Source organism: Dreissena polymorpha, chromosome 4, assembly GCF_020536995.1.
Source record: "Dreissena polymorpha isolate Duluth1 chromosome 4, UMN_Dpol_1.0, whole genome shotgun sequence".
Classification (NCBI taxonomy): domain Eukaryota; kingdom Metazoa; phylum Mollusca; class Bivalvia; order Myida; family Dreissenidae; genus Dreissena; species Dreissena polymorpha.
The window spans coordinates 70,722,889-70,750,452 of NC_068358.1; the positions used below are offsets into that span (position 1 = coordinate 70,722,889).

At 35.0% G+C, this 27,564-nt stretch overlaps 2 protein-coding genes across 2 annotated transcripts; both read right to left on the reverse strand.

The window, feature by feature from the left end:
* Window positions 1-604: 604 nt before the first annotated feature.
* LOC127878496 (potassium voltage-gated channel subfamily B member 1-like) lies at window positions 605-15,255 on the reverse strand. Its single transcript, XM_052425025.1, has 6 exons — window positions 14,969-15,255; window positions 14,507-14,681; window positions 12,983-14,063; window positions 3,953-4,047; window positions 2,851-3,059; window positions 605-671 (listed from the first exon to the last, which is right to left on the reverse strand). Exons 1-6 carry the CDS (start codon window positions 15,253-15,255, stop codon window positions 605-607), a joined length of 1,914 nt encoding a protein of 637 aa, XP_052280985.1.
* An 8,344-nt stretch (window positions 15,256-23,599) lies between these two features.
* Window positions 23,600-24,310, reverse strand: LOC127878497 (potassium voltage-gated channel subfamily A member 2-like). The gene has a single exon (XM_052425026.1). It carries the CDS (start codon window positions 24,308-24,310, stop codon window positions 23,600-23,602), a length of 711 nt encoding a protein of 236 aa, XP_052280986.1.
* Window positions 24,311-27,564: the final 3,254 nt, after the last annotated feature.

The following is a 27,564-nucleotide window of genomic DNA, read 5'->3' on the forward strand; positions in this document are numbered from 1 at the left end:
ATGATCATCGTTTTTAAAGTTAAAACATTGCGACCCGTGAGAAACTTTTTATTAGACTTTATTCTTAAGACAGCGAAAAGATTATATTTAATATTATATTTCTACCTTTTAAATGTGGCTGTATATCTTCCTTGCGGTCATTGATTCCTTAGACACATTTTGAAAAATTAATTGTCGTTGTAAGTTTGATATACATTCAGCCTTGCTTGTAATACATACATTTGGACTGCGCTCTAGGAAAACGTGACTTGATGCATGGGAACAAATTATCACAGATTAGCATGTTCGAGGCTATGGCACAGGCTTATCACGGACAGCATTTTCAGCTTTTACGGTATATTTCGTTAAAAGGTCTCTTTTTGGCGATAATCCAGTCTAGCCGGAAAGTTCATGTGGGGACTGCACAGGCTAATCTAGGACGACGCTTTTCAAACAAATTCAGCTCAATGTGAACGTTTTCACCGCGTTTTGTTTAATCAAGTTGACGTGTAATTTGATGCTGGTTGTGTATAAATTTTAGTTTGTGCTAATTACATGATATAACATGGTGCAAGAAATTTGTTCGCATTTTGAATTATGGAAATGGCTCAATAGTACGGCCCATCTAATCAAAATTCCCCGCGCCTGGACATGCCAGGATAAGCTCTGAGTTGAACTTTAAAATGATGCATCTGTAAAATAATACCCATTGTTTGCATATACTTGTTAGTATACGTTGATGTTTTTTTGCGTCAGTCGTTAATTGTACATATCCCGAAGCTTTGCTTTTTCGTGACGTTGTAATTAAAAATGGGTAAAATTACCGGAATTAAGGATTTATCTTAATGTATAACTGATAAGCAGACCATTGGTTTTACATAAAGATAACAACTTAATGCCAATTATATTTACGTTATGTGTATCATTTCCGAAACGTTCGGGTATTATCGTATTAAAAGCAGGTATATGATCAACGAATTAATTTCTTAAATTGCTCGTTTTGCCTTTTAACGTATTTAAAGTGGTTCTTTATAATACCGATCAATTAATTGTCAAATATTTCGGAGGGATTGTGCTAATGAACATACTGAATTCAGATAAGCAAAGTAATTGATGTATATGAAATATAGTAGTTAATAGTTTATAGGAAAAAGATGTTCAAAGATGCATGAAACTTTGTATATAACCGTTTTAAGGTATGCTAAATTAAATTAGATGTGAGGACACGTCATTGCCATAAAATGAGACTCCAAAATGGGGCCCATTTTTCATCTTTTATGTTTGAGTAAAAGGATAGAAAAACAAAACAATACACATTGTTTCATTTACTATTGTTTCTTTTCTAAAAATGTATCAATATTGAATATATCAAACATTTTAATACTAGGAACATAGTAAAATTACAAAAAATGAGGCCCTAACAGGGGGAAAATTCTAAAATAATGGTTTACATAGACATTTAATGCTTAAAAATATCCACTAATTGAGCTTACATAGAATATTTAACTAAATTGATCTAAATAAATGTTCTACAACTTTTTCAATGCAAAACTTAACAATTCCTCCCCAAAAATTAATGAGGCCCCTTATGGGGAACACTAAAGAAATACCTCTCTGGTGATGCAAATAATACAAATGATGTTGAATCAATGGACCAATAAATATCTTATAATAATATATCATTTTTTTGCATTATTTATATATCATAACAAGTATTACATATTTAATTATTAAGGTTAAAGCCATATATGAGGCCCTATATGGGAAATTACTAATAATTGTTTAGTGTATATCAGCTTCAATACTGAATATCAGCTTCAATGCTGAGTAAGAGTAAAATGAGAACATGATTAAACCAAACAATTTCTAATATATTTTTTCTATAGCTATTCATAAACTTCAGTTCATATCAAATGCATGATATAACATATAATAATTATATAACAATTACAAATAAACTAACAATGAACTTGATCAAGTCTAAACAACTTCAGTGTTTAATATGTTATCTTAATTCTGTTAAGTTCTTGTAAGATTCGATAGTAGTAATTGTCTCCTAAACAATGATTATTTAATAGTCTGTTCATGAATGGTTAATGCATAATTATACACAACTAAAATGATCAGTAGGTCAAAACTCGGAGTGTGGCCCTATTCTTGGATTTTCATGTATACCGGTATTTTCTAAACATATCATGAAATGTATTATAGATCATTCAATTAGTTCTATAGAGCAGTAGTTGGTACTGAAGTCATGTAATGATATCATATTAACCTATTTATAATAGGGTGTATACTTAAATGAATTTAAAACTTGTGGTATATACTCGTATTATGCAAGTATCTTATTCTCTTACACAAAGGCCTTCACAATGGCACAACTTTGTACAGAGTACATTTGCCTTGGTGCATTTACATCTACCAGAGCAGGTGTTTTCACAGTTGCATCTGATAAGCTCTCTACAACTATTAGCAGCTTCCGGACGAGAACTCCAAAATGGGACCCACGTTTCATTGTTCTTGATCCATCCCCAGTCGCAAGGATCCAAATCATTCTCTCTATAAGTGGTCAGAACCACATTCCCTTGTGGTGTTTTTAAAAGACTAATTTGTTGCCAGAAACTCGTTAAGTGTTGTCTTTTTTCATCAACCCTTAAGAATGATTTCCAGTTTGCAGGAATTCGAGTCGATCCGTTAACTCTGATTTTGTCGCCTGTCCTTCGACTCTCTCTAGTATGTGCTTTAAGGCTATCGGGTCTGTATGTATCCCATACTACATCATTCCTGTCCACTGACATTAGCTGCTTAGATATAAAAGGTAATACAAGCTTCAATGCATAATCACTGAACGTTAGAACTCTCATGTCTGACCTGTTGGGATCCAGGGACTGAACAATGGCAGCACCATCAAGTATGCTAACCTCTACAGGAGGACTCATCTCTGGCGATTCCTCTTCTTTTTCTCGACACTTCAGTAGTTCTGCTTTACTTCCTAGTCTCATCTTGTTATTGTTTTCTATAGATGGGGGCCATACATGGTTTTCGTGTTCAAAAATAGTGTTTAAATCACCGTCTCTCATCTGACATGAATTTTACGTTCTAGAAAATAATGGAATATCACTTTTCATACTCTTAACTTTTGATGCCTTTGCCTCTTTCTTTCTGGACCCAGTTCGAAAAAGGGAAAGCAGATTTTTCTTTATCGTCTCGTAAAAACCTTTCGTATTGTTACTCAGACGTTCAACAATCATAGATTCTTACTGAGCTTTTCCAATTGATTCTGCTGTCTTGACTGACATTTTTGATGTGTCTTCTTCAAACGGATTTCCCATATCATCTATTGTTTCGACTAGCTGGCGTACCTGAGTCTGAAACTGTTTTTGTTTAGTTTGCTTCTCCTCATTTAGTATCATCTGGTTTGTCTGTATTATCACTCGCTTCCATAAGAATTCGTGATGTTTCTGGTGCAGACACCATCCATCTTCGAAGTGCATCTGGATTTTCGGTTAGACCAACGCATCCACCATCACCCTTTACTATAGCATTCTGCTGCTCACGAATTTGGTCGTGAGCAAGTGCTGAAAATCTGTGTTTAGTTTTATTTGTTAAAAAGTGTCCTCTTGTGAACTCTTCGTGGACATCGATACTTCTTTCTTGAAGTAAAATTAAATCTTGTGAATGGACAGTCAGCCAACGAGCATAATGAACATGGTCCATTTCAACATACATTGCACCATCTTACACATGCATTCTGCATACATCTCGTACTTAGCCTCCCTTTTGAGATTTCATAAACTGTAAAAAAAACAACAGTATTTCAAGCTCCATTGTTTTATTCCAGTACGCAAAAATAAGGGTGGATATTTTCCATCATATCAGACCACCGTTGATAATCTAATTTTTCAGCACTATCTGTGACTCTTTTGGTATACTTTTTATACGCTTTACACTTCAAAATATAAAGAGCAGCTACCATCACTTGGTGGGCCCTCTGACCACGTGAAGTACTAGCACATTTCTGTATGCTGTCAGCTCTACCAGCCGTGGCTACTCCAGCTGTGGTTATTGCTGTAATTTAACCACTATGATATAGCCATTCACCAAGGACTTTAAAAAATGCCAGAATTTCAAGATTTGCATACTAAAAAAATGAAATAGCCTTGAAACTTACATTGCAGGACAGGTTAATTTCTTGTGAAAAAATGTCAACAGACGATGAAGCAGGGAAATACTTCTTAATAAATAATTCCAAATAGGGGTTGCTAGTACTTCTTTTGGGGACGCAGCTTCCAGAAGAATTCTGAACACAACAAATATTGCTCCCTCTCCACTTAACCGTCTTTCAATGCAAAGACAAGCGAATACAGTCAATACTACCCTTATATCACTGAATGACAGACGCATGTACCAAATAAGAAAAAAACTAACTGGTTTCTGAAAATGCCAAAAAATCTCAAAAAGATCCCTCTTAGGTAAATGATAAATGGGACACTTGCTACAACAATCCTATGTTTGAGTTAGACGTGACACCCTTTTTATGCCGGAAGTATCGCCATAAGCATATTGTGTAAAAAAAAATTAACAATAACAAAAACAAGCAAATTGTAGGTGTACAACAAGTAGCAAATTAACACTGCTGGACTGCATTAATGTTCATGAATACGGGTAAATCCCTTCAGTTCCAACTTCCGCTGCTAAAAAAGCACGAGCTTAACGTATCATGACTCGGAACTATCGATACAAACTGCATGAGGAATTACACGAAGGCAAGGGTTTGAGTGACCCCAAACCTGATTGTGACACCTTCCACATCATAAATAAGCTTATTTGCTTGTGTACCTGATAATAAATTAGTATTATTACCTGTTTTGGCATCAACAACTTCTATCAAGTGGCTCTCTTGTCAGCTGCAGACATTCCTTTACCTGAAAAAGTCAAAATACCCAATGGAAATAAATATAAAATTCAGAAAACAAACATGCATTTATGGCTGGTTCTGGTTGAGTCGTGGGTTCTGTTTGAGTCGTGGGGTATAGAAATTATGTGATAGAACGTCCGCACATGATGCAGTTTGTTACGAAAAAAGGTTTGACACGGTCAACATTTTTTCCGATCTAAATGCAACAAAAACAAGTAAATAGTGTAATTCAGCATAACTTGATATGTCCTTATGAAATTTTTCCTCATTGATGTTTTTTTCATATAATGTTTCAGTGTAACACAAAATTATTTATTAGGAGTATTTTCCCTGCTTCATCGTCTGTTGACATTTTTTCACTAGAAATTAACCTGTCCTGCAATGTAAGTTTCAAGTCTATTTCATTTTTTTAGTATGCAAATCTTGAAATTCTGGCGGCCAATCAGAACCCATGAATCAACCGGAAGATAATTTTCAAGATGGTAGTTTGACAAAATCAACACAATCGATTATTTTGATGTTTAAACTTAAAAACGATAAACAATTGGAACAAAGCAACAAATCTCAAAGAAAGGTTAATAATTATTTTAATAATGATTCATGGTAATATATTTATTAAACATTTGTGGTGTAACATCTTTATGAAAATTACCACGACTCAACGAGACTACAGCATATGTATTTAAAGTGTATTTTATAAAGAAAAAGGAAGTGATAAGGCTTGTTATATTCCTGATTTTACTAAATATGCAGACAGGCTCAGTTCCATGCCTGCTTTCCTGTCCATATTGTAAAAATGGGCCTCAGGTCGTTTCGCCCTATAAACCGTTCGCCCTAGGTCACCCCGAGTCATTTCACCCCTGGTCGTTTCGCCCTTACAAGTGGGTTGTTTCGCCCTTATTTAATTGTTATGTAATATCATGGTTTTGTAAATGATTCTTTCGCTCCGAATAGTATTTGTTAAACATATATGGAAAATTTAGATTTTGATTACAAATTTGATTATTAATTGTAATTTTAGTTTAGTAATTGTTTATCATATATGGGATATATACGACCCGGGAACAAGGGCGGAACGACCCAGGGCAGAGCTTTTGGGGTTGTGGTGGATGGGGCTTTTACTCGTGATTTTCCACTTTGGGGGGAAATTGTGGGCGTTTTTTGCTTCATGGACGAAAATGTTAAGAGTCTTACTTTTCTGCTAAATGAGTTACAAAGTGTTATTTTCTTCAAACTTGTAGACCATCTTAACTGGTATTGACTATGGCTGACTGTGACAGACTGAGATCTTCTTGACAGGGACTGACTATGGCTCTGGGCCCTATCTGGCCATCAGGGGAAGGTACCCAGGGCCCTCATGAGGGGGAAATTTTGCGATATATTGAGATATAATAATCATGAGACACATCTTTCTATTATTATTTTTTAGTGGGAGTTAAGATGACAATTTATAATAGTTTGTATTTATACGAAGCATCAAAATGTTGATTTGTAATGCAATTTTTTACAACTAACTTTTTATCCCTGAAAATGTGTGTATTAATACGAACAATGATGACAATTTATAATAGTTCGTATTATTACGAAGTTTAAAAAATTATGATTTTAAATCCAAAATAACTGACTTTTTATCCCTGAAAATGTGCGCATAAATACCAACAATTATGACAGTTTATAATAGTTCGTATTAATACGAACTATGAAAATTGTTGATTTTTAATCCAAAATAACTGACTTTTTATCCCTGAAAATGTGCGTATTAATACGAACAATGATGACAGTTTATAATAGTTCGTATTAATACGAAATATCAAAAATGTTGATTTGTAATGCAATTTATTACAATTGACTTTTTATCTCTGAAACTGTGTGTATTAATACAAACAATGATGACAATTTATAATGGTTCGTATAAATACGAAGTTAAAAAAATGATGATTTTAAATCCAAAATAACTGACTTTTTATCCCTGAAAATATGCGTATAAATACGAACAATTTTGACAGTTTATAATAGTTCGTTTTAATACGAAATATCAACAATGTTGATTTTTAATCCAAAATAACTGACTTTTTATCCCTGAAAATGTGCGTATCAATACGAACAATGATGGCAGTTTATAATAGTTCGTATTAATACGAATTATCAAAAATGTTGATTTTTAATGCAAAAAAACTGACTTTTTATCCCTGAAAATGTGCGTACTAATACCAACAATGATGACAGTTTATGATAGTTTGTATTAATACGAAGTATAAAAAATGTTGATTTGTAATGCAATTTTTTACAACTGACTTTTTATCCCTGAACATGTGTGTATTAATACGAACAATGATGACAATTTATAATAGTTTGTATTAGTGAAAAGTTTGAAAAATGATGATTTTAAATCCAAAATAACTGACTTTTTATCCCTGAAATGTGTGTATTAATACGAACAATTATGACCATTTATAAAAGTTCGTATTAATAAGAACTATGAAAAATGTTGATTTTAATGCAAACAACTGACTTTTTATCCCTGAAAATGTGCGTATTAATACGAACAATTATGACTGTTTATAATAGTTCTTATTTATAAGTAGTATCAAAAATGTTGATTTTTAATGCAAAAAACTGACTTTTTATCCCTGAAAATGTGCGTATTAATACCAACAATGATGATAGTTTATAATAGTTTGTATTAATACGAAGGATAAAAAATGTTGATTTTTAATCCAAAATAACTGACTTTTTATCCCTGAAATGTGTGAATTAATACGAACAATGATGACAATTTATAAAAGTTTGTATTAACACGAACTATGAAAAATGTTGATTTTAATGCAAAAAACTGACTTTTTATCCCTGAAAATGTGCGTATTAATACAAACAATTATGACTGTTTATTATAGTTTGTATTAATACGAATTATGAAAATTTTTGATTTTTAATACAAAATAATCGACTTTTATCCCTGAAAATGTGCGTCTTAATACGAACAATGATGACAATTTATAATACACATGTAGTTTGTATTAATACGAAGTATCAAAAATGTTGATTTGTAATGCAATTTTTTACAACTGACTTATATCCCTGAAAATATTTGTATTAATACGAACAATGATGACAATTTATAATAGTTCGTATTAAAAAGTTTAAAAATGATGATTTTTAACAAAATAACTTACTTTCATCCCTGAAAATGTGCGTATTAATACGAACAATGATGACAGTTTATAAAAGTTTGTATTAATACAAAGTATGAAAAATGTAGTTTTTTAATGCAAAAAAACTAACTGTTTATCCCTGAAAATGTGCGTATTAATACGAACAATGATGACAGTTTATAATAGTTCGTATTAATACGAAGTATCAAAAATGTTGATTTTTAATGCAAAAAAACTGCCTTTTTATCCCTGAAAATGTGCGTATTAATACGAACAATGATGACAGTTTATAATTGTTCGTATTAATACGAAGTTTAAAAAATGATGATTTTAAATCCAAAAAACTGACTTTTTATCCCGGAATCCATTTACCTATTTCGCGTTTTTGCGACCTTGACCTTTGACCTATTAACCTAAATATCAATAGGGGTCATCTGCCAGTCATGACCAATGTCTCTATGAAGTTTCATGATCCCAGATGTAAGTTTTCTTGAGTTATCATCCGGAAACCATTTTCCTATTTCCAGTTTACCATTTTACTTCTTCAGGTCACTGTGACCTTGACCTTTGACCTATTGACCTGAAAATCAATAGGGTTCATCTGCCGGTCATGATCAATGTCCCTATAAAGTTTCATGATCACAGGCATGAGTTCTTGAGTTCTTATCCGGAAACCATTTTCCTTTTTCCAATCACTGTGATCTTGACCTGTTACCTTGACCTTTGATCTAGTGACCTCAAAATCAATAGGGGTCATCTGCCAGTCATGACCAATGTCCCTATAAAGTTTCATGTTCCCAGACGTAAGCGTTCTTGAGTTATCATTCGGAAACCATTTTCCTATTTCCAGTCAACCATAATACTGCTTTAAGTCACTGTGACCTTGACCTTTGACCTAGTGACCTGAAAATCAAAAGGGGTCATCTGCCATTCATGACCAATGTCCCATGAAGTTTCGTGATCCCAGGCCTAAGTGTTCTTGAGTTATCATCCGGAAACCATTTTCCATTTTCCAGTCACTGTGACCTTGACCTGTGACCTTGACCTTTGACCTAGTGACCTCAAAATCAAAAGGGGTCATCTACCAGTCATGAACAATGTCCCTATGAAGTTAAATGATCAGAGTCGTAAGCGTTCTTGAGTTATCATCCGGAAATCATTTTCCTATTTCCAGTCAACCATTTTACTGCTTCAGGTCACTGTGACCTTGACCTTTGACCTAGTGACCTGAAAATCAAAAGGGGTCATCTGCCGGTCATTACCAATGTCCCTATGAAATTTCATGATCCCAAGCGTAAGCGTTCTTAAGTTATCATCCGGAAACCATTTTCCTATTTCCAGTAACCGTGTCCTTGACCTGTGACATTGACCTTTGACCTAGTGACATCAAAATTAATAAGGGGTCATCTGCAAGTCATGATCAATGTTCCTATGAAGTTTCATGATCATAGGCCCTAGCGTTCTTGAGTTATCATCCGGAAACCACCTGGTGGACCGACCGACCGACAGACCGACCGACAGACCGACCAACATGTGCAAACCAATATACCCCCACTTCTCACAAGGGGGGTTTTAAAATGATGATTTTTAACAAAATAACTGACTTTTTATCCCTGAAAATGTGCGTATTAATACGAACAATGATTACAGTTTATAAAAGTTCGTATTAATACAAAATATGAAAAATGTAGTTTTTTAATGCAAAATAACAGACTTTTTATCCCTGAAAATGTGCGTATTAATACGTATAATGATGACAATTTATAAAAGTTCGTATTAATACGAAGTATCAAAAATATTGATTTTTAATGCAAAAAAATTGACTTTTTATCCCTGAAAATGTGTGTATAAATACGAACAATGATGACAGTTTATAATAGTTCGTATTAATACGAAGTATCAAAAATGATGATTTTTAATACAAAAACACTGACTTTTTATCCCTGAAAATGTGTGTATTAATACGAACAAGTATGACTGTTTATTATAGTTCGTAATAATACGAATTATGAAAAATGTTGGTTTTTAATCCAACATATTACAATGTGACAATGCAGTTATATCCATGTACGAAGATAGCAGAGTGGTGTGTCCCCCTGTTGTTCATGAGAATGGCTTTATAACAGGTAATTTGGATAATATCGACAACAAATCGACATCGGTAACAGCAAAGGATTCTTTCCACGGAACTGCAATATCCCTAACTCTACACCATTCACAAGTGCAGAGTGAAAATCAGATTTAACAAAATTATTTGTTAAATGAGAGTTTTGTAAATCAAAGGTAATCAAAGAATTGCTGGAGCATTATACAGAAGTACCACCTGTTGCAGTGAGTCAAAGCAATATAAATACACCAGTTATCCAAGGCTGTTCACTTCCACCTACCTTACAAATTATTTCATGTCGGATCCCTTTACCTACAACACAATTGTAAAAGAACGCGTATATATTTATTCGTAAATGTTGTGTATAGATACAGAATATATGTTATTTGCAATTGGTCACATGCGTTGGATTTATAACAACCACACGAATTGTAACGTCAATTCTGATCCTGTTAATGTTTCTATAATTTAAGTATTCCTTAAGATTTTTTTGTGCGTGGGTCCGTTTTAACAAAGACTCGTTGGCTGAAATAGGTTGTTTGTTTCCTTTTACCCTACGCAGCCTAATTATTTTGGCATTCCATGTTGAGTTTTCGATATTTTTTCTTAATTAACTTTTAAGTTTGCGATACTGTTTACCACATTCGATCATATTCGCCAAATGAACTTTATAAAAACTTAAATTGATAAAATATATTTATGAAATTGGGAACCGTGAAAAGTTAAGGACAAAAATTGCTGTGTACCTACTGAACCTACCATTTGGTGCTAAGGGAAATTTAAGGACATTCCTAAACTTTCAAAAATTCAGTAAATCTCTGACAATATCGTGTATGGTTATTCTACATTAATGTATTTAAAAACAGCAAATATTGCTAAAATGATCTTAATATTTATCCACTTCGATGCAGAAAACAACAGAGAAAATAAATACGAAATGTTTGACTTTATCTACCGCCTTGGTAAAGATATGCGGTATGAGCATTTATAATTGTGAAAACGGCCCTGGAAAACAACCGGCCGCTCTATATGAACATATGTATATATGGTGACTCTAAATGATGTTTATTGACAGATTAAGAATGGAAGATAGGACTTGAAATTGTCTGTAAATGTACTCTGAACAACCTTAATATGTCACGTGTAATTATTTAATATTGAACATTTAAAACAACGCTATTTGGAGTATTTATTGAGAAAAAATATTTAAATTTCAAAGAACAAATAAAACAAACATCAAACGTAACTCACTTATTGTTAGTAATGTGAACAATTCAAATAATCGTGATTGTTTCATGTTGCTGTGAATTTAAGTACCAATATTGCTTAATACATCGTCGGAACCCACGTTCACTCAAGTACGCTAGATAGGATGTTGGATATAAGGCTAACACAATTTCAGAGTAATGAATAATAAAACGAGACATCTCATTTGACCCGTCTCTAATTATGCAGGGAAGTGCAAGGAAACGCATCCTTTCAAATAAAGAGTATTCGAAACCGTTCGCTTGTGTCATATTTTCCATTGGTCGCTCAAATGATCGTTGCGTTCTAGACTTAATTTGAGCAGTATTTAAAAGAGAAGCGTATTTCATTGGTCAATAAAAAACGTGTTTTATAACATGTGGGTTTAACTCGTCGATATTTTATAAATATTGAACACGTTATTTGACAAATAAGTAAGAAAAATAAAAAAGAAATGGAGAAAAAACACGCGCAACTTTTCTTAAAAAACAAACACGTTAAATCAAATGCATGAATGTATTAAACAAGGTTTACAACTCTAGAAGCACACAAAAAAGATAATTCATCGCTTGACTTTATACCATCCATGCTTATAATTGTTCAGCGATTGGAATATGTTTGTACATGTAATATTTATATAACTTTGATAGTATTTAGTTTTGTGACAGATTTTTATACATTTTTTCACTAGATTTAATAAATATTAAAAATAAAATATAACACGGGATTTGTAAAAAGGAAATCATGCAGTTTTCAATTTGATATAGAGGAAACTGCATACAAAATTATCATTCAAATAATTGCTTCATTGTGAAATTAATGGTTTTGATTTATTCAAGGACGTTAATATCAACGAATACACTCGCTAGAGATGTTTCATGAATGTATAAGTAAATGTTGTTTTTATTTAAATATTTTGTCCAGGGTTAGATTAAAAACACATATACTAGTAACTCAAAAGTAAATATACAACCGGATATTTTATCGGCGTCTATGTATCATCCGCTTGTCCAACATCGTATTTAAGGTGACGTCACTTGACAATGGTAACGTGGAAACTCATGCTGACTGGGATTACACATCGAGCTTAGACCGAGACCAGTACAGTTTTATCAGAACAAAAGTTGTGTGTTGCATATAAGGTAGTTTCACCACTGTTTAAAAAACTGCCGGATTTATTTCAACCTTTTCGCCAGTTTGAGTCTAGAATGCAATAATTCGTTAAAGGGATTGAAAATACGGATTTACTACGTTAGATTTCACACTGAAGCTTTATAAATATTCATTTCAACGTCAATTGATTATTCGAGCTTGTACCTCAACTGAAATCATCAAAATCGATCTTTCAATAACGACGACAAAAAAAACACAAACCAATTATGACTACACAATCATTCACGCGTGAATAGCCTCAATTATAAAAGCGCACAACGATTGTTAAGTTTGTCTGGTGCATAAAAAAATAAAGCGTTGAATATTCATGTATGATTCAATGAATACGATTCCGAGGGAAACAAAATCGCGTGTTATCTGACTCGATCGATTGTAAATTTCCGCAAAGAATTTCATGACGGTCCGTACTTCCAGGTATGGTACTGTTACCATACGCGTTTATTTCGATGGTATGGTCACCCGAGAGCTTGTCCTTCTCAAAAAGCGTCTCATGATGAGACTGATGAGAGTGCTCTAAAACGTTGATGACAGAGATTGCATCCACGGACTCTGTCAGTTTCATTCTGGTCTGTCGTTTGTTATCGATGTACTCGTCGAGATTGGTGTATTGGTATAAAGTCAGAAAGTTGTTCACAAACATCGGCAGGGTGATCGACAGCAACAGAACTCCACAAATCGCCATTATTGAGGCCAGCACGCGCCCGGCGCCAGTGACCGGTGTGACGTCACCGTATCCCACCGTGGTCAGCGTGATCACGGCCCAATAAGCTCCGCTTGAAATAGACTCGATTCTATCTCGAGGTTCCATGAAGTAGATCAAACTCGCGCTAACGCTCACGGCTACTAGTAGTAACATGGCGAGTAAGGTCAAGTCCCTTAAGTTCTGGCGCAAGGAGAATTTCAGTACGCGACTAGCGCGGACATTTCTAACGACGCGAAACAAACGAAGAATTCTGAATACTTGCAAGTAGTTGACCGCTTTGATCCACCCGTCATTGTAGATGTGCTCCTTGTACGATGCTGTGATCGCGAGGTGAACGTAGTACCCAGCAAGAGCGATGATGTCGATCCAGGTCATAACGCTCGTACAATACTGCCTTATACTCGGGCACGTCAAGAGGCGCATGACGAAATCCAGCGTGAAGAAAGCTGTCGTTATATATTCTAGAATATCAAATACCGCCATCCTTCTATAAAGCGTTCGTAACGATATCTTACTGGTTTTGTTGGTTTCATTCTCCAACTTTTCGACTAAGGCGTAGTCATCATCATCAAAATAATCATCGTCATGATATTCGAATACCGATCCTTGATTACAGTCAGTTCCATTGAAATGTTTGCTGATTTTTGCCGCGTACTGGTTTTTGGTAACATCTAGGTATTCCAGCATCTCACATTTCGTCAGTTTCCTTTGAAATCGAGGCTCTGTGCTGAGGGCTGTGACGAAAATGCAGAGCAGAATCATCAGGAACGCTATCACCAGGTAGACCTGAAATATAAGAAGTTCTAAACGCTTGTTTTTTGAAACTGGGATATCATAATTGGTATGTTTTTTCATTGAAAACCAAAAAATATACATGTTGTTGAAGGCTGAAACGGCCCGTATATTTACCAACTAAACGTTTAACCTGCATATGAACTGGAATCTTACAATCAAGTGTTAAGCCAGAGCGGCTGACATAGTTTATCACCAGTCCCGCTTAAGTTCGTTACCGTGACATTCTCTCCTGCCAAAATGTCACGGTACCGAACTTAACAGGATTGGCGATAAGCTGTTTATGCGATCCGGTAAGCTCACTCGGAAGAGCACCCGCTCTGTGAGCGGGAGATCCCGTGTTCGAGTCCCGACCTTCCAATGACGTCTTTTGAAATGCCTTGTTTTTTTTTCCATGTGAACGTCATCGCGGTTGTCATAGCTATCAATTACGTTACCTTTGACGCCAACGTCGGCGTTCTGTTATCGATAACGTTCCAAACTCGGCCCTTGAAATTCCCCACTTTCGAGTTTCCCGATTCAACCGGGAGTGACTGTTGCTCTCGTTCTTCCTTCTGCGACGCCATCTTGAATTCTTGGTGGGTTTCAAACGCGTCGAAGAAGCCGTAGTATCTGAATTGCATACATAATATGAATATGATTTTATCACATCTTCACCACGACATTGACGGTATAACACCCCATGGTATAAACTTATCTCTATCCTACCTTGTTGAATAAACCTGTCGCGTGCTTTTTTTAATTGAGGCATATAGCAAAAAAGAAACAAAATATATCAAGTAAAAAAACAGGTAGAACGAAAGAAAACATGTCAATTAAAAGAGGATAAAAGAACAGAAAATGAAAGAAATGAAACGAAAAGAAATACATTTAAAAACTGAAGAAAGAAAATGCCTAACCTGTAAGAACAGCAGGTCTGCATATCTTCAACAGGGACTTTCCAGAAATCCAGTTCTCGACGGAACGCCTGAGGACACACAGTAGTCGGCATGTGGAGCTCCCCGGTCTGGTAGTACCCCAAGATGGCGGCAAACGTCTCCGCCGAACGGCCGACAAACACTTCCGCTCGGTTGCCGACGGATTCTGCCGGCGGAAATAAATCGACCAGTGTGTGGTGGGGAAAGTTCTCCAGCACTTTGCCGTCGAATTCGAACAAAACTCCGGAAACGTTGATCTTACCGCGCATGGCGAGATTTGCTGTTTGATATTGTATGAAGAAGTACAATTTTAAATTCGTCGCTGTATATAGGTAGTAAACAGCTATGTTAACATCTGGGCATGTATTCACCAACCAATTCTTAGACTAAAGTCTATTTATTTTTTCTTTAAACCGTATCTTTCTTATAGTGTATATGACATGGAATTCAACATGTCTTACTACATACTTCTTTATTAAGCGCAATTTTTTAATGGCATAATTCACATTTGTAGCCTACACATATGCGAACGCTGAACATATTTTTCTTGGTTCTATGTTATTGTGTACATTGTTATCGACGATGTACCTCGTGGTAGTCGGTTTAATTGATCTGTTCTATGGATGGTAGAAGCTTCCATGCTAGAAGAAGCATTTTGCCTATTAATAAAACACGAACGCATTAGGCCGTATAGCTTAAAGGCAACCCAGCAAAATGATGAATTATTAAAAGTTTGTACTTCCATAGTGTAATACATTCATTAATGTACTGGCCTTACTATTTAAATATAATAAATAAATCAATATACTTACGGTGTGTATTATCAAGTCAACTTAAATAAAACAACTAACATATAACTTAAACCACAGATTACATCGACTCGTGCCGGGTAATTACTTGCAGACAGCAACTCTCGTGTAGATGCGGTAGTTAAATATTTCATAATGAGTGGAAACTGAAAGCGGATAATATTACACTGAATGAGGCTACAGGAAATTAATTGGTCTATTTTATTAACTCTAAGTGGGTACCCAATTTTAAATATACGCACATGATTGTAAATTCGCAAATGGGAACATAAGAACGTATGAAAATAAGTAGCGAAAACGTTCACGAAAACACATCGGTAACAAGTCACTGCCGTAGACGCAGACCGCAGACAAAACGCATGAGTTTGAAATTAGTATGACAAGGAATTTTACAACTCCAAAAACACCATTCTTAATATAAAACATTTATGTATTACACAATTAACATTTGTAGCTTGTATACATTGAACGCTTATCACATTTGTCTTGATTCTAAGTCTGTTCTTTATTCTTAAGTCTTAGAATGGGTTGGTGAATACCGGAATTGATGCTTATGAATAAAACACGTAGGCATCAGGCCGAGAAGCTTAAAAGCCACACGACAAAAAGATATTTAATAACAGTAACTTGACTATATATCACGCCCATGGATATTTGTTTATACTCACAGATGTTCTCCTTACAATTTCAAAATGTTTGTCGGATGTTAGAATCGGACTATTGAATTGACTATAAAAACGACATTACTACTACTGCTTCTAATACTTATAACTAATAATACTACTACTAATAATAATATCCATGTTTGTACTTCCTCCCTTTTAAAATAAATACATTAATTGACTTACCTGTTCATTTAATTATTATGCATACCAACAGTTTATTGCTGTGTATATTATTAAGGCCACATACATAAAACAACTCACACATAAATTAAACAACAGATTGCCAACGACTCGTTCCTGGTAATCGTTTTTAGATAGAGACTACCGGATATATTAAGGTAAGTTCATAGATGAATATGTTATGCCAATCCGATTGGTTATGTTTTGAAACGAGTCGTAAGCTATCGGCCAATAATTGAGTTCGATGCTTTGTGAAATAGTCGAGACATCGAAAGAACTAAGACCGTTTTACAGGGACTCATAGACACGGATGTCCCACATGTGCATTTGAAAAGTTACATCCATCTAGCAGCAATACTTTTTTAATTACGCGCGATACAAGATAAACAAAATGCTGTTTGCTTAAATGGGCCATTACTCTGGTTGTGTATGAAATAAAAACAACATATACGTAATAAGACATTTTCTGGAATCAGTTATTATGTACATCGTAACTTTCAAAATAAATATCACGCTTTGAAATGTGTCAAACAAAAACGATTTTCAGAATTATCATTCGAATAGTCTATATAGCATGTGATGCCTCTGAACTTACAAAAGAACGTTACATGCATTTTTCTTTAAACGTCTGATTTGTGAAAAACCTTTTCTGCTATCAATGATATTGTCTTGAAATCTCCCCCCCCCCCCTCCCCAAAATGTTCACACACTTATACCATTCCCACTAGTACCAACACGTTTACTCCAATAGTTTTACGCGTACACTGCTGTTGATTATGATGAAACCCATCTCCCTTATCAAAATTTTATAGTTTTGTCCATCGTCAAAACCAATTGCTTCCACATCGTGATTCGTACTTAGAAGTTAATTATTACAATTTCTAATTTAATCATATAACCCTTTATCATTTTGTCTTTGACCGTATATTGCTTTGCAATAATCCAACAACGCTTTATAGCAGCTTAACTTGATTTTACCGTTTTATATATGCTAAAACATACTTAATCGTATTAAGTAGTTGCTTATGAACATGCTCAACCTTAAAACATATCACCCAATTTCCCTTTGAAGTTGACTTAGTTTTGTCCGGCACTAACCCAAATGGGAACTTTTTGGTTTTACTATATGTAATCTTTTTAACCTATTGACATCACAATTTAGATTTAGCACTGTTGCTTCTTACGACTATTATCAATCAATATACAAACTATAACCGAACGTTTCAAAAGTTGTCGCTAACGATCATTACATATCTTACCATGTGACCGAACTTTACATATACCTTGAATCTCGTAATAGTTAAAATAGGCAAACCATCAACCACCGTGTCATCTGCAATTATGAAACAAAAAACACACATAATTCAATGTTTATCACATAACGTTTTGTATTTATGACTGTATTGCATGTTGCGCTGTCTCATTTCGATATCATTTGCTGTATTAAATATTTGACATAACTGGGTGAATATTTTGTACAAATTAATACATATGTGTTTAATAGTTGAACGAAAATTGACTTCGTCAGCTTAAACTGTCAAATTGAACAAGAACGACACTAACAACAAACATCGAACACCAACATAAAACATGTCGCGTTAAGGTCCCATAAAGTATAACAGGTCAGTAAGTCATTCGTTTATTTACATGTAAGAAAGAATGTTTATTTCCGCGACACACAGCATACAAGCGGTATTCATTACAGACAAAGTTACAAAAACAGCACAAAGGACCTAATCACAATATTGTGAATCAGTGTTGTAACTAAGGAACATATAGATTGCACTCGCACGAGGTATTCAGACATCAGACAGAATAATTCATAGCGACAAACATGTTGGTTCAATTACTTATTCAGTCACAAAATGAAGCTATATTTCCTTATTGACATGTGTCGTTTACGGTTTCGCATTTCTAAAACCAACCGTTTTTATTACCTGTCCATAAACGGGCACTTTAAAAAGCAATTTATTTTACGACATACATACTTTATTTAGAATGTTTTGTACAGCATTTTTAATTACTTGCAATGATGACGCACATAGGTATCAACAGTGAGGCTGATGAATGTTATGCAATTTAAATGAGGTAACACTACACATTCATGTTTATTCTCTTGAAAAGAGATAAAAGGTGTCCCTTTGTATTGCCTGCCACGTGGTTCTTAATTAAGTTACGAATTCTTTTTTTAATTCATTACTAAGATTTCTTTATTCATAAGGAACAGTATAATCTTCTCATGGAAACAAGATCATCATTAGATACATTTGACTGTTGAATCATTTGGCTGCTAAAATTGTATGACTTCGATGAAATTTGATTTGTTCGTTAGGAAGAATTCGAGCCTTATTATTTTTCTATCTTCAACCACTGAGGAATTCTTCTATTGGTGTTTTTACGGAGTTTAATCCTTCCTATAGTTTGCGGAATGTTTCGTCTTATACCACTTTCATCCTTCTTCAATATCTGCTGATTTTCATCCTTTTTCGGTTGTATACTTCACAAGTCTTGGAAAAGGAAATTGTAAATAATCAGAAAAAGCAACAACTGATTAATACATGTTTATCACACCATCGCTTTGATGTTTACTTGGTTATATACTGTATATTAAGAATTTTGCAATGACACTTGTCTCGATTTTGATCATGTGACGTTTATGTACGGCAATACCGTTTTGCACTTAAATAATATTAGCTCCTGTAAAAATTAATAGGAAATTATTTATTTATTGAACACACTTGATCGCTCATTTGTATGTATCAAACAGTCATAAAACATTCAACATGGAATTGTATTGACAGTTGTAAAACGAACATAAATCAACTATCTATAAACATAAAGCACAATTTCTTCTGAACGCTGTAAAATACAATAGCATTGATTCTTAAATCGCAGAAGTATTTAAACAGTAATTTTAAACACGAAATTATGTTCATCTTATCGCTATTTATCGGTCAATATACATATTTGTCGTAATAAAGTGTGTCTATAGAACAACTTTGTCGGACGCAATTGTGGTTATATTTATCTTTATCACAACTACAAAATCGCTGTAAATGGACCGATCTACAGCAATAAATCGAATAATAATTAGTTTTAAATAAGAACAGGTGCATATTTTGATATGCATGCTGAATCAGGTGGTTAGCAATGGCATCACTGCAAAATCTTATTAGCTTATTAAGTGTGTACGATACGGTGATATATTTTGACGAGACATACCATATCGGACAAAACGTTAGTCGAGTCCAATATGAGTATGCCAATTTTGTACCCGTGGCTTTTAATGACGTTGTTTGACGTTTACTTTGTAGTACTTCACTTTGATGTCAATACAACTTCATTGTTCAAAACCATTGTGCATTCGCTTTTTGGTCAACACCCAAGTGCGTTGCAGTGGCTTTATAATTTGGGAAACTGAACGCTTTTTGATAATTTGTTTCACAACTTCATGCCGCGTCTGTCAGACCAAATCAAATTTAGCATAATCAGCAATAATATCCCAAACATCACCCTTATCCTCCTCATCATCATCATTCTTCTTTTTCACCATCAATATCGTTATATCATCATGGGATCATTATGGAATCGTCTTTGTTGTCATTATTATAAAAATATCATTTATTCTCAATCTCATTATCCACTTGAACACAAACAGTATCATAGCAATGCATCAGTATCAATGACTAAAAATGGAGAGGGTGATGGAGGGTGCGTATAAACATGTGTTCGAATTATTGACTAGATCAGACCCTGATTGCGTATTGTTCGTTTATTTAGTAAAATGATAAGCATAGTGAAGCGGTTTGTTGTCTGCAAGATGACTTGATCCCATGTTAATGTCATAATTGAGGGTCACACGTCAAATATAATCATTTTAGCCACAGGTCACAACCAGAACGTAACACTGAATTAAGCTAAGAAGGAACGTCAAATAACAGAACTCAATTGTCAAGTATATGTCTCTAACTATGACCTGACCCTGGGTCGTGGTACGAAGAGTTTGCATCGTGTACAATATTTAATGCAGCTTATTACTTTAAACTTTGTTTAATTTTTTTTATATTCATATTTTAAAACCTAATATAATGACGTCGCTCATTATTGTTTATTAGTTTTATTAAATTCGAAAGCGGTTTTCACTAAATATTGACGTTGTTTACAAAATTGTGAGTGAAACTATATGCATTGTGAACTTACAAAGAACACGATTGGGATAGCATATGCGTTGAATTGAGTCACTGTCACAATTACTAATTACTGTTGTATTCAAAACAAATGTAAGGTTGACTCATAAGTGCGGTCTAACGGCAACCCACTTTGGTGTTCAACACCATAGTTGTTTCACTACTTGGTGTTAAAAACTGTCGTTATTAAATTTTAATGCCAGGTAGGCTGTAGTGAAAAACGTTCGTGCAATTACATGTATATACTATTGTTTTGCCATTATGTGAGAAAAAAACAGGCAACATTTAAGGAGTTTTACTAAATTAAAACGAATACATTCATGTACTAGCGATAGGCATTTGTAACAACAAACCAGGCGCAGTTTTTTACTATACACGTATCGCTATGACACGGATGCCCCACATTGATGTTTTGTCGTAAAACCGCGCTTATATGAAAACAAATGCGCAAATATATATGAGGGTTCCAAAGATGGTTAATGTGTGTTCATCACTAACGCAGCAAAACTGTTTGAGTTACGACGGAACTTTGAAAAATGTACATTATTTTGCTAAGGAAAGGCCATAGTTCCGCCTTAGTAAAAACAAGGACCGAATATGTCGGTGCGTGGGCTCAAATGCTTATTTTTATGTTTAACCCTTTGCATGCTGGGAAATTTGTCGTCTGCTAAAATGTCGTCTGCTGAATTTCTGAAATTAGCATTTTCTTCGAATTTTTTTCCAAGAATGCTATCAGAATAGCAAACAGTTTGGATCCCGATGAGACGCCACGTTCTGTGGCGTCTCATCAGGATCCAAACTGTTTGCAAATGCCTTCAAAATCCGGTTCCAGCGCTCAAAGGGTTAAAAGGTTTAATCATTTTCCCAGCAATATTTGTAAGCGCAACACAAAAATCTGGAATGCGGACGGACACAATCAAATAGTTATGCCTATCTCTCTGTAACGGGGAGGAACAAAATAAGTCTTCTTATTATTTTTCATACCGAATGGTACACCAAAATTTAACATGCCAAATAGGATTTCTCTCAGACTATGTTCATTTAATTAGCACAATCGAGCTTAGTCCATCGCAATTATTAATTACATTTGTACCTAAGCGGATTTAAATGCCTCAGATCAATGCTATCAATTACATGTATTTATCATTAGCACTATCTAATATCAAAATGATACGCTTTGCGATTTGTGTTGGTTTGTGTAGCCTGCGGCAAACAACTCTGACATAGCAAATGGAATACCTTTATGACGGCTTTTAACCATCACGATGCTCGCGTAAATCAAATATTTAACACTTGAATACAACATAATACGTTATCGGAATATTACGAACATAAAGATAGCAGGGACAGAAACTTAGCATTGCAATAATTGCTTCATTATGAAGTTACTCTAAATTAAATTAAGTACGTTAATTTCGATCACATCAACGAATGGGATAATTTTCACCCCAGGAAACCTGATACCTTGCGGGTCGTGTAATACCATAGGGGACAGTGCTGTGCATTTTGGCATGAACTTACATAGGGTTAGTAAATTGGAAAAATTAAATTTTTCAACGTCCAATTTGAAACAACTGTGAATTAACATTGATACCCAACGTATTAGCCTACATGTAGAAAAAATCGTGACAAATTTTCTTAAAAAATTAGCGCAATGTGGCTCCCTGAAGAAGAAGATCGGGCAAAACGGGCCATGTTCAGGCATTCAGGGGAGAAAAAACTGCTTTTATTTGCAAGACACTACCATTATTAAAGGATTTATACAAACTTACACATGTCTGCCATAACCTCATTTTTTAAGAAAATTTGTCAGGATTTTGTCTACATATAGAACAATACCTTTGTTGTTAATGTTAATACACAGTTGTTTCAAATTGGACTTTGAAAAATTTATTTTTTTCAATTTACTTACCCTATGTTAGTTCATGCCAAAATGCACAGCACTGTCCCCTATGGTATTACATGACCCGTAAGGTATCGGGTTTCCTGGGGTGATTTTGAGTAGATATAGTATATATAAGTTAATATAGTTTCTATAAATAGACATTGTTTATAATATGATTAAAAAAACTTGTAACTTAAAAGTAACTATTCAATCGGTTATTGTGTGTGGCATGCATGTATTCTCCGCTTGTCCAATATATAATAACATAACGTCACTTGGCGATTGCCACGTGGATACTCCTGTTGATAAGGCTTGTAAATCGAGCTAAGCCCGAAACCAGTAAAGTTTTCCAAATGCTTAAGTTGTGTGTCGCATATAACATATGTATGCCAACGTAAGAAAACTTCCCACATTTGTTTCAACCAAGTCGCCAGTTCGAGCTTGGCAAGCATTTATTCGTTAAAGGGGTCGAACAGACGGATTAACCACATCATATTTCAAACACAATTGTTAAAAATATTCATCAAGTTTCAAAGTCAATTGATTCTTCGTGCTTGTTTCTCTACTGGCATCAACACATCGATGTTTCAATAACGACGGCAGCAAAAATCCATTATCTCTTCAAATAACTACCGGCATAAATGCCCCAATTATAGAAGCGCACAACAATTGTTCTGTTTGTTTGTGCAAATTGAAGCATATGAATAAAGCGTTGAATAGATTCGTGTTTTATATAATGAACACGATTCCGAGGGTAACAAAATCGCCTTTGAAACGATCGATTGTAAAATTCCACAAATAATGTAATGCACGCCCGTGCTTCCACGTAAGGTACAGTACGCGTTCATTTCGATGTCATGGACAGCCGAGAGATGCTTGCGCTTCTTCTAAAAAAGCAACTGATGATTTGACTGATGTGAGTGCTCTAATAAATTGATGACAGAAACTGCATGATCCGACGCTTTCAGTTTCATTCTGGCCTTTTGTTTATTATCAATGTACTCGTCGAGATTGGTGTATTGGTATAAAGTCAGAAAATTGTTTACGAACATGGGCAGGGTGATTGACAGCAACAAAACTCCACAAATCGCCATTATTGAGGCCAACACGAGCCCGCCACCAGTGTCCGGTGTGACATCAACGAATCCTACCGTGGTCAGCGTGATCACGGCCCAATAAGCTCTGCTTGAAATAGACTCGATTCTATCTCGAGGTTCCATGAAGTAGATCAAACTCGCGCTAACGTTCAAGGCTATTAGTAGTAACATGGCGAGTAAGGCTAAGTCCCTTAAGTTCTGGCGCAAGGAGAATTTCAGCACACGACTAGCCCGGATGTTTCGTACGACGCGAAACAAGCGAAGAATTCTGAATACTTGCAAGTAGTTGACCGCTTTGTTCCACCCGTCATTGTAGATATGCTCTTTGTACGATGCAGTGATCGCAAGGTGACTGTAGTATCCAACAAGAGCGATGATGTCGATCCAGGCCACTACGCTCGTAAAATACTGTCTTATATTCGGGCACGTCAAAAGCCGCATGGCAAAATCCAGTGGGAAGAACGCTGTCGTTAAATATTCGAGAATATGAAATACAGCCATCCTTCTATAAAGCGTTCGTAACGATATCTTACTGGTTTTGTTGATTTCATTCCCAATCTTTCATTTAAGTCGTAGTAAAAATCATCATCCAAAAGAGCATCGTCCTGATAATCGAATGTTGATCCTTGATTACATTCCGTGTAATTGAAATGCTCACGTACTATTGGTGCGTTCTTATGGTCGGTAGCGTCAAGGTATTCCAGAATCTCACAGCTCATCACTTTCCTTTGCAATCGAGGCTCTGTGCTGAGGGCTGTTACGAGAATGCAGAGCAGAATCATCAGGAACACTATCGCCAGATAGACCTGAAATATTAGAAACTCAATACACGTGTTTCGAAACTGGGATATTATAATTTGCACGTTTTTTTTCATTTAACCAAAGAGGTCTATTTTATTGAAGGCCGAAACTGTCCATACATTTTACATACTAAACGTTTAACCTTTACATACTGGAATTATCTTGGCGCAAATTGTTTTGAAATAAAAACAAAGCGAGACTTCCATTGCTAAAGCAGGACTGGAATCTAACCATCAATAATAATTGGTCTTTTATAAATGGCAGGTGACGAATTGTTAAATAATGAGTAGCAGACTACAGTCCCGCGGCAAACACAGTTACAAACGCCAAGCATAGGGTCGGGGGTTTTAACCGGGTTTATAGACGTCACGCCTCACATAATGTATAATATGGAAAGCCATAATGTGCCATCAGCATACGCGTTATGAAGGCTCTTATATACTAATGTCCATCAAGGGACGATTATTGGCATGCCTTGAACGCCATTATGGTTGTCATAGCAGTATATTACGTCACCTTTGACGCCTACGTCGGCGTTCTGCTATCGATCACGTTCCAAACTCGGCTCTTGAGATTCCCCGTTTTAGATTCTTCCGATACGAGCGGTTCGTCTGGTCTTTTTTCTGTGAAGCCATCTTGAATTCTTGGTGGGTTTCAAACTCGTCGATGAAGCCGTAGTATCTGAATTGCATACATTATATACAATAATGCTTTCTATAATGTCGTTTGCTAGTTGAGTCTTGTTTAAGATTGTTATTGCAAACATTCTAATAGAATGTAATGTACTTGAACACTTTTATACACAGATCTTATAAATACTTACTTAATCAGCAATTGGGTGTACTTTGAAGCAGATTTGGTTAACTGATGGCAGGTGGATAGATATAAAAAAGTAAAGAAATGAGAAAAAAAAGAAGATTAAAACAGAGAAAGAACAAAAATGATAAGAACAGGAATGGGAAAGAAAAGAAAGAATACGACAAGAAAATAATAAGAAATATAGGGAAGAAAGAGAGAAACAAAAGAGAAAGGACAATATATAAAACAAAAAACAACGACGGAAAGGAAACATACAAGGTACACGGAAAAGGGAAAGAAATAAGAAGAATTTGAAGAAAGAAAGGAACAATTTTCCTTATTCATGTTATATTTCGTCATGATCGAAGACAAACAATGTTTTAAAGTTCCGGATGGGGCTATACAAATTAACGCTGATTTTTTCATGCTGAAGTAAAATTATTCGATGACGTAAATTCTCATTTTGAAGGTTCTTTAGGTCGATCGACTGAGTTTGTCACGATACCGTTAGTTGCAATAATCCAACTCCCAGTAAGTTGCAATAATCCAACCCCATCTAACTCTCTCTATATATAATATATCACTAATGCGCGGATTAAAACAACTTACATGATATGTTGTGCTCGCATAATAATATTATTAATCCAAAGTTACAAACACGTCAGCGGTTCATGAAAATGTGTAAGTTTTTGCAATAAAAAAACGAGTACAGTATATTCCGAATTGTAAAATACGCTATCGATTATCTCCGGCATCTTCCGCGGGATAGATCGCGTGTCTTATCAACCAATCGTAACTTTCTCCGGAACCTCTGTAAGATAGCACGAATCGTTAATTCAAAACTTCGGCTTTCGGTTTCTGTGTAAAGTTTATGTTTTTAGTATTTAAGCACACATGATTCGCTAACTGATATCGATGATAGCAGGTACACTTCAACATCGTTATTTCGAACACCGATAATCCGAAGTCATTTCGAAGTATTTTTCGAGTCCCGATTTTGGTTCTTCTTTGTTTAATGTAAAATTTCACTGTTAATCCGAACTTTGTTAAACCGAAGAAATAGTTAATTCGAAGTGAATCGGTCGGTCCCAACACTATAATTCGCACCTAATTATCAGTCTTTAATCCGAAGTCAAAACTGCAAAACACGGACACCTTTGCAGTCTGCGCGTGGCGCGTCAAAAGCCGATAATTACACCTTTGTCATCTGCGCGAAGCTTGTTTATTGACGATGCTGCGAAGCAGCTCGTCTAAGTTATCATACCATTAAAAAATTCTTCACAATGGCGACCTATGTTAAAGACCGAGCCAGTCCGATTGAGATAGCTCGATTTTTCTAATCGGCATACCTCGCTGATTATCATTGATAAAGGTAAAGGAAGCTCAGCTATAAATAGAAAAACATATTCCGGGAAAAAGATTTAGTGATAGTTTGAAAACGTTAATATTAAATCAGTTATATTCAATCCATTATATGTATAAAGATCAATGAAACAACTATGCATTTTCTGTATTGTATTTGACATTTTTAGTGATTCTATAAATCAATTGCGAATGAAAACGTGCATAATTAACGTTTAACGCGATCATGAGTGTAAAGAAAACGAATCATTTCGAACCTACCATTTGTAAACGTTATAGCGAGTATGGTATATAAACAGCATAATAGCCGTACGACACGTATGAAACTCGCTCTTATGCGTGCTCTGTCATTTTGCATATTTAATAAACTTTTCAAACAGAAATTACAGAGTCACATCAGTGCACACACTATGTTTGATTATTCATTCGTTTGTTGGATATTGTTTGCTGTTTTAAACACCTATTAGGTCATATCGCGCAGATTTAGTAAACCTTACCATGTGTTCATGGGCGAACTCACGTATTCAAGTCGTATTTGACTATGTGCTCATAGCTACTTTCGGGAATCATCATGAAATTATTGCCGTTCTTAACGAACAAACATACCTCGGTTTATTGAATTAGAGAAAACGCAATAATCAAAAGAGAAAAAGTATATGTTAATGCACATGGGCATGTGAAATCACGTCCGTACATATAACATTATTAACTTAGGAAAGGAAACAGCGTAATATAAAGTTTGGTATGATAAACATGTGAAATTAAAGAGCATGGTGTAATTAAAGAGCATGTCA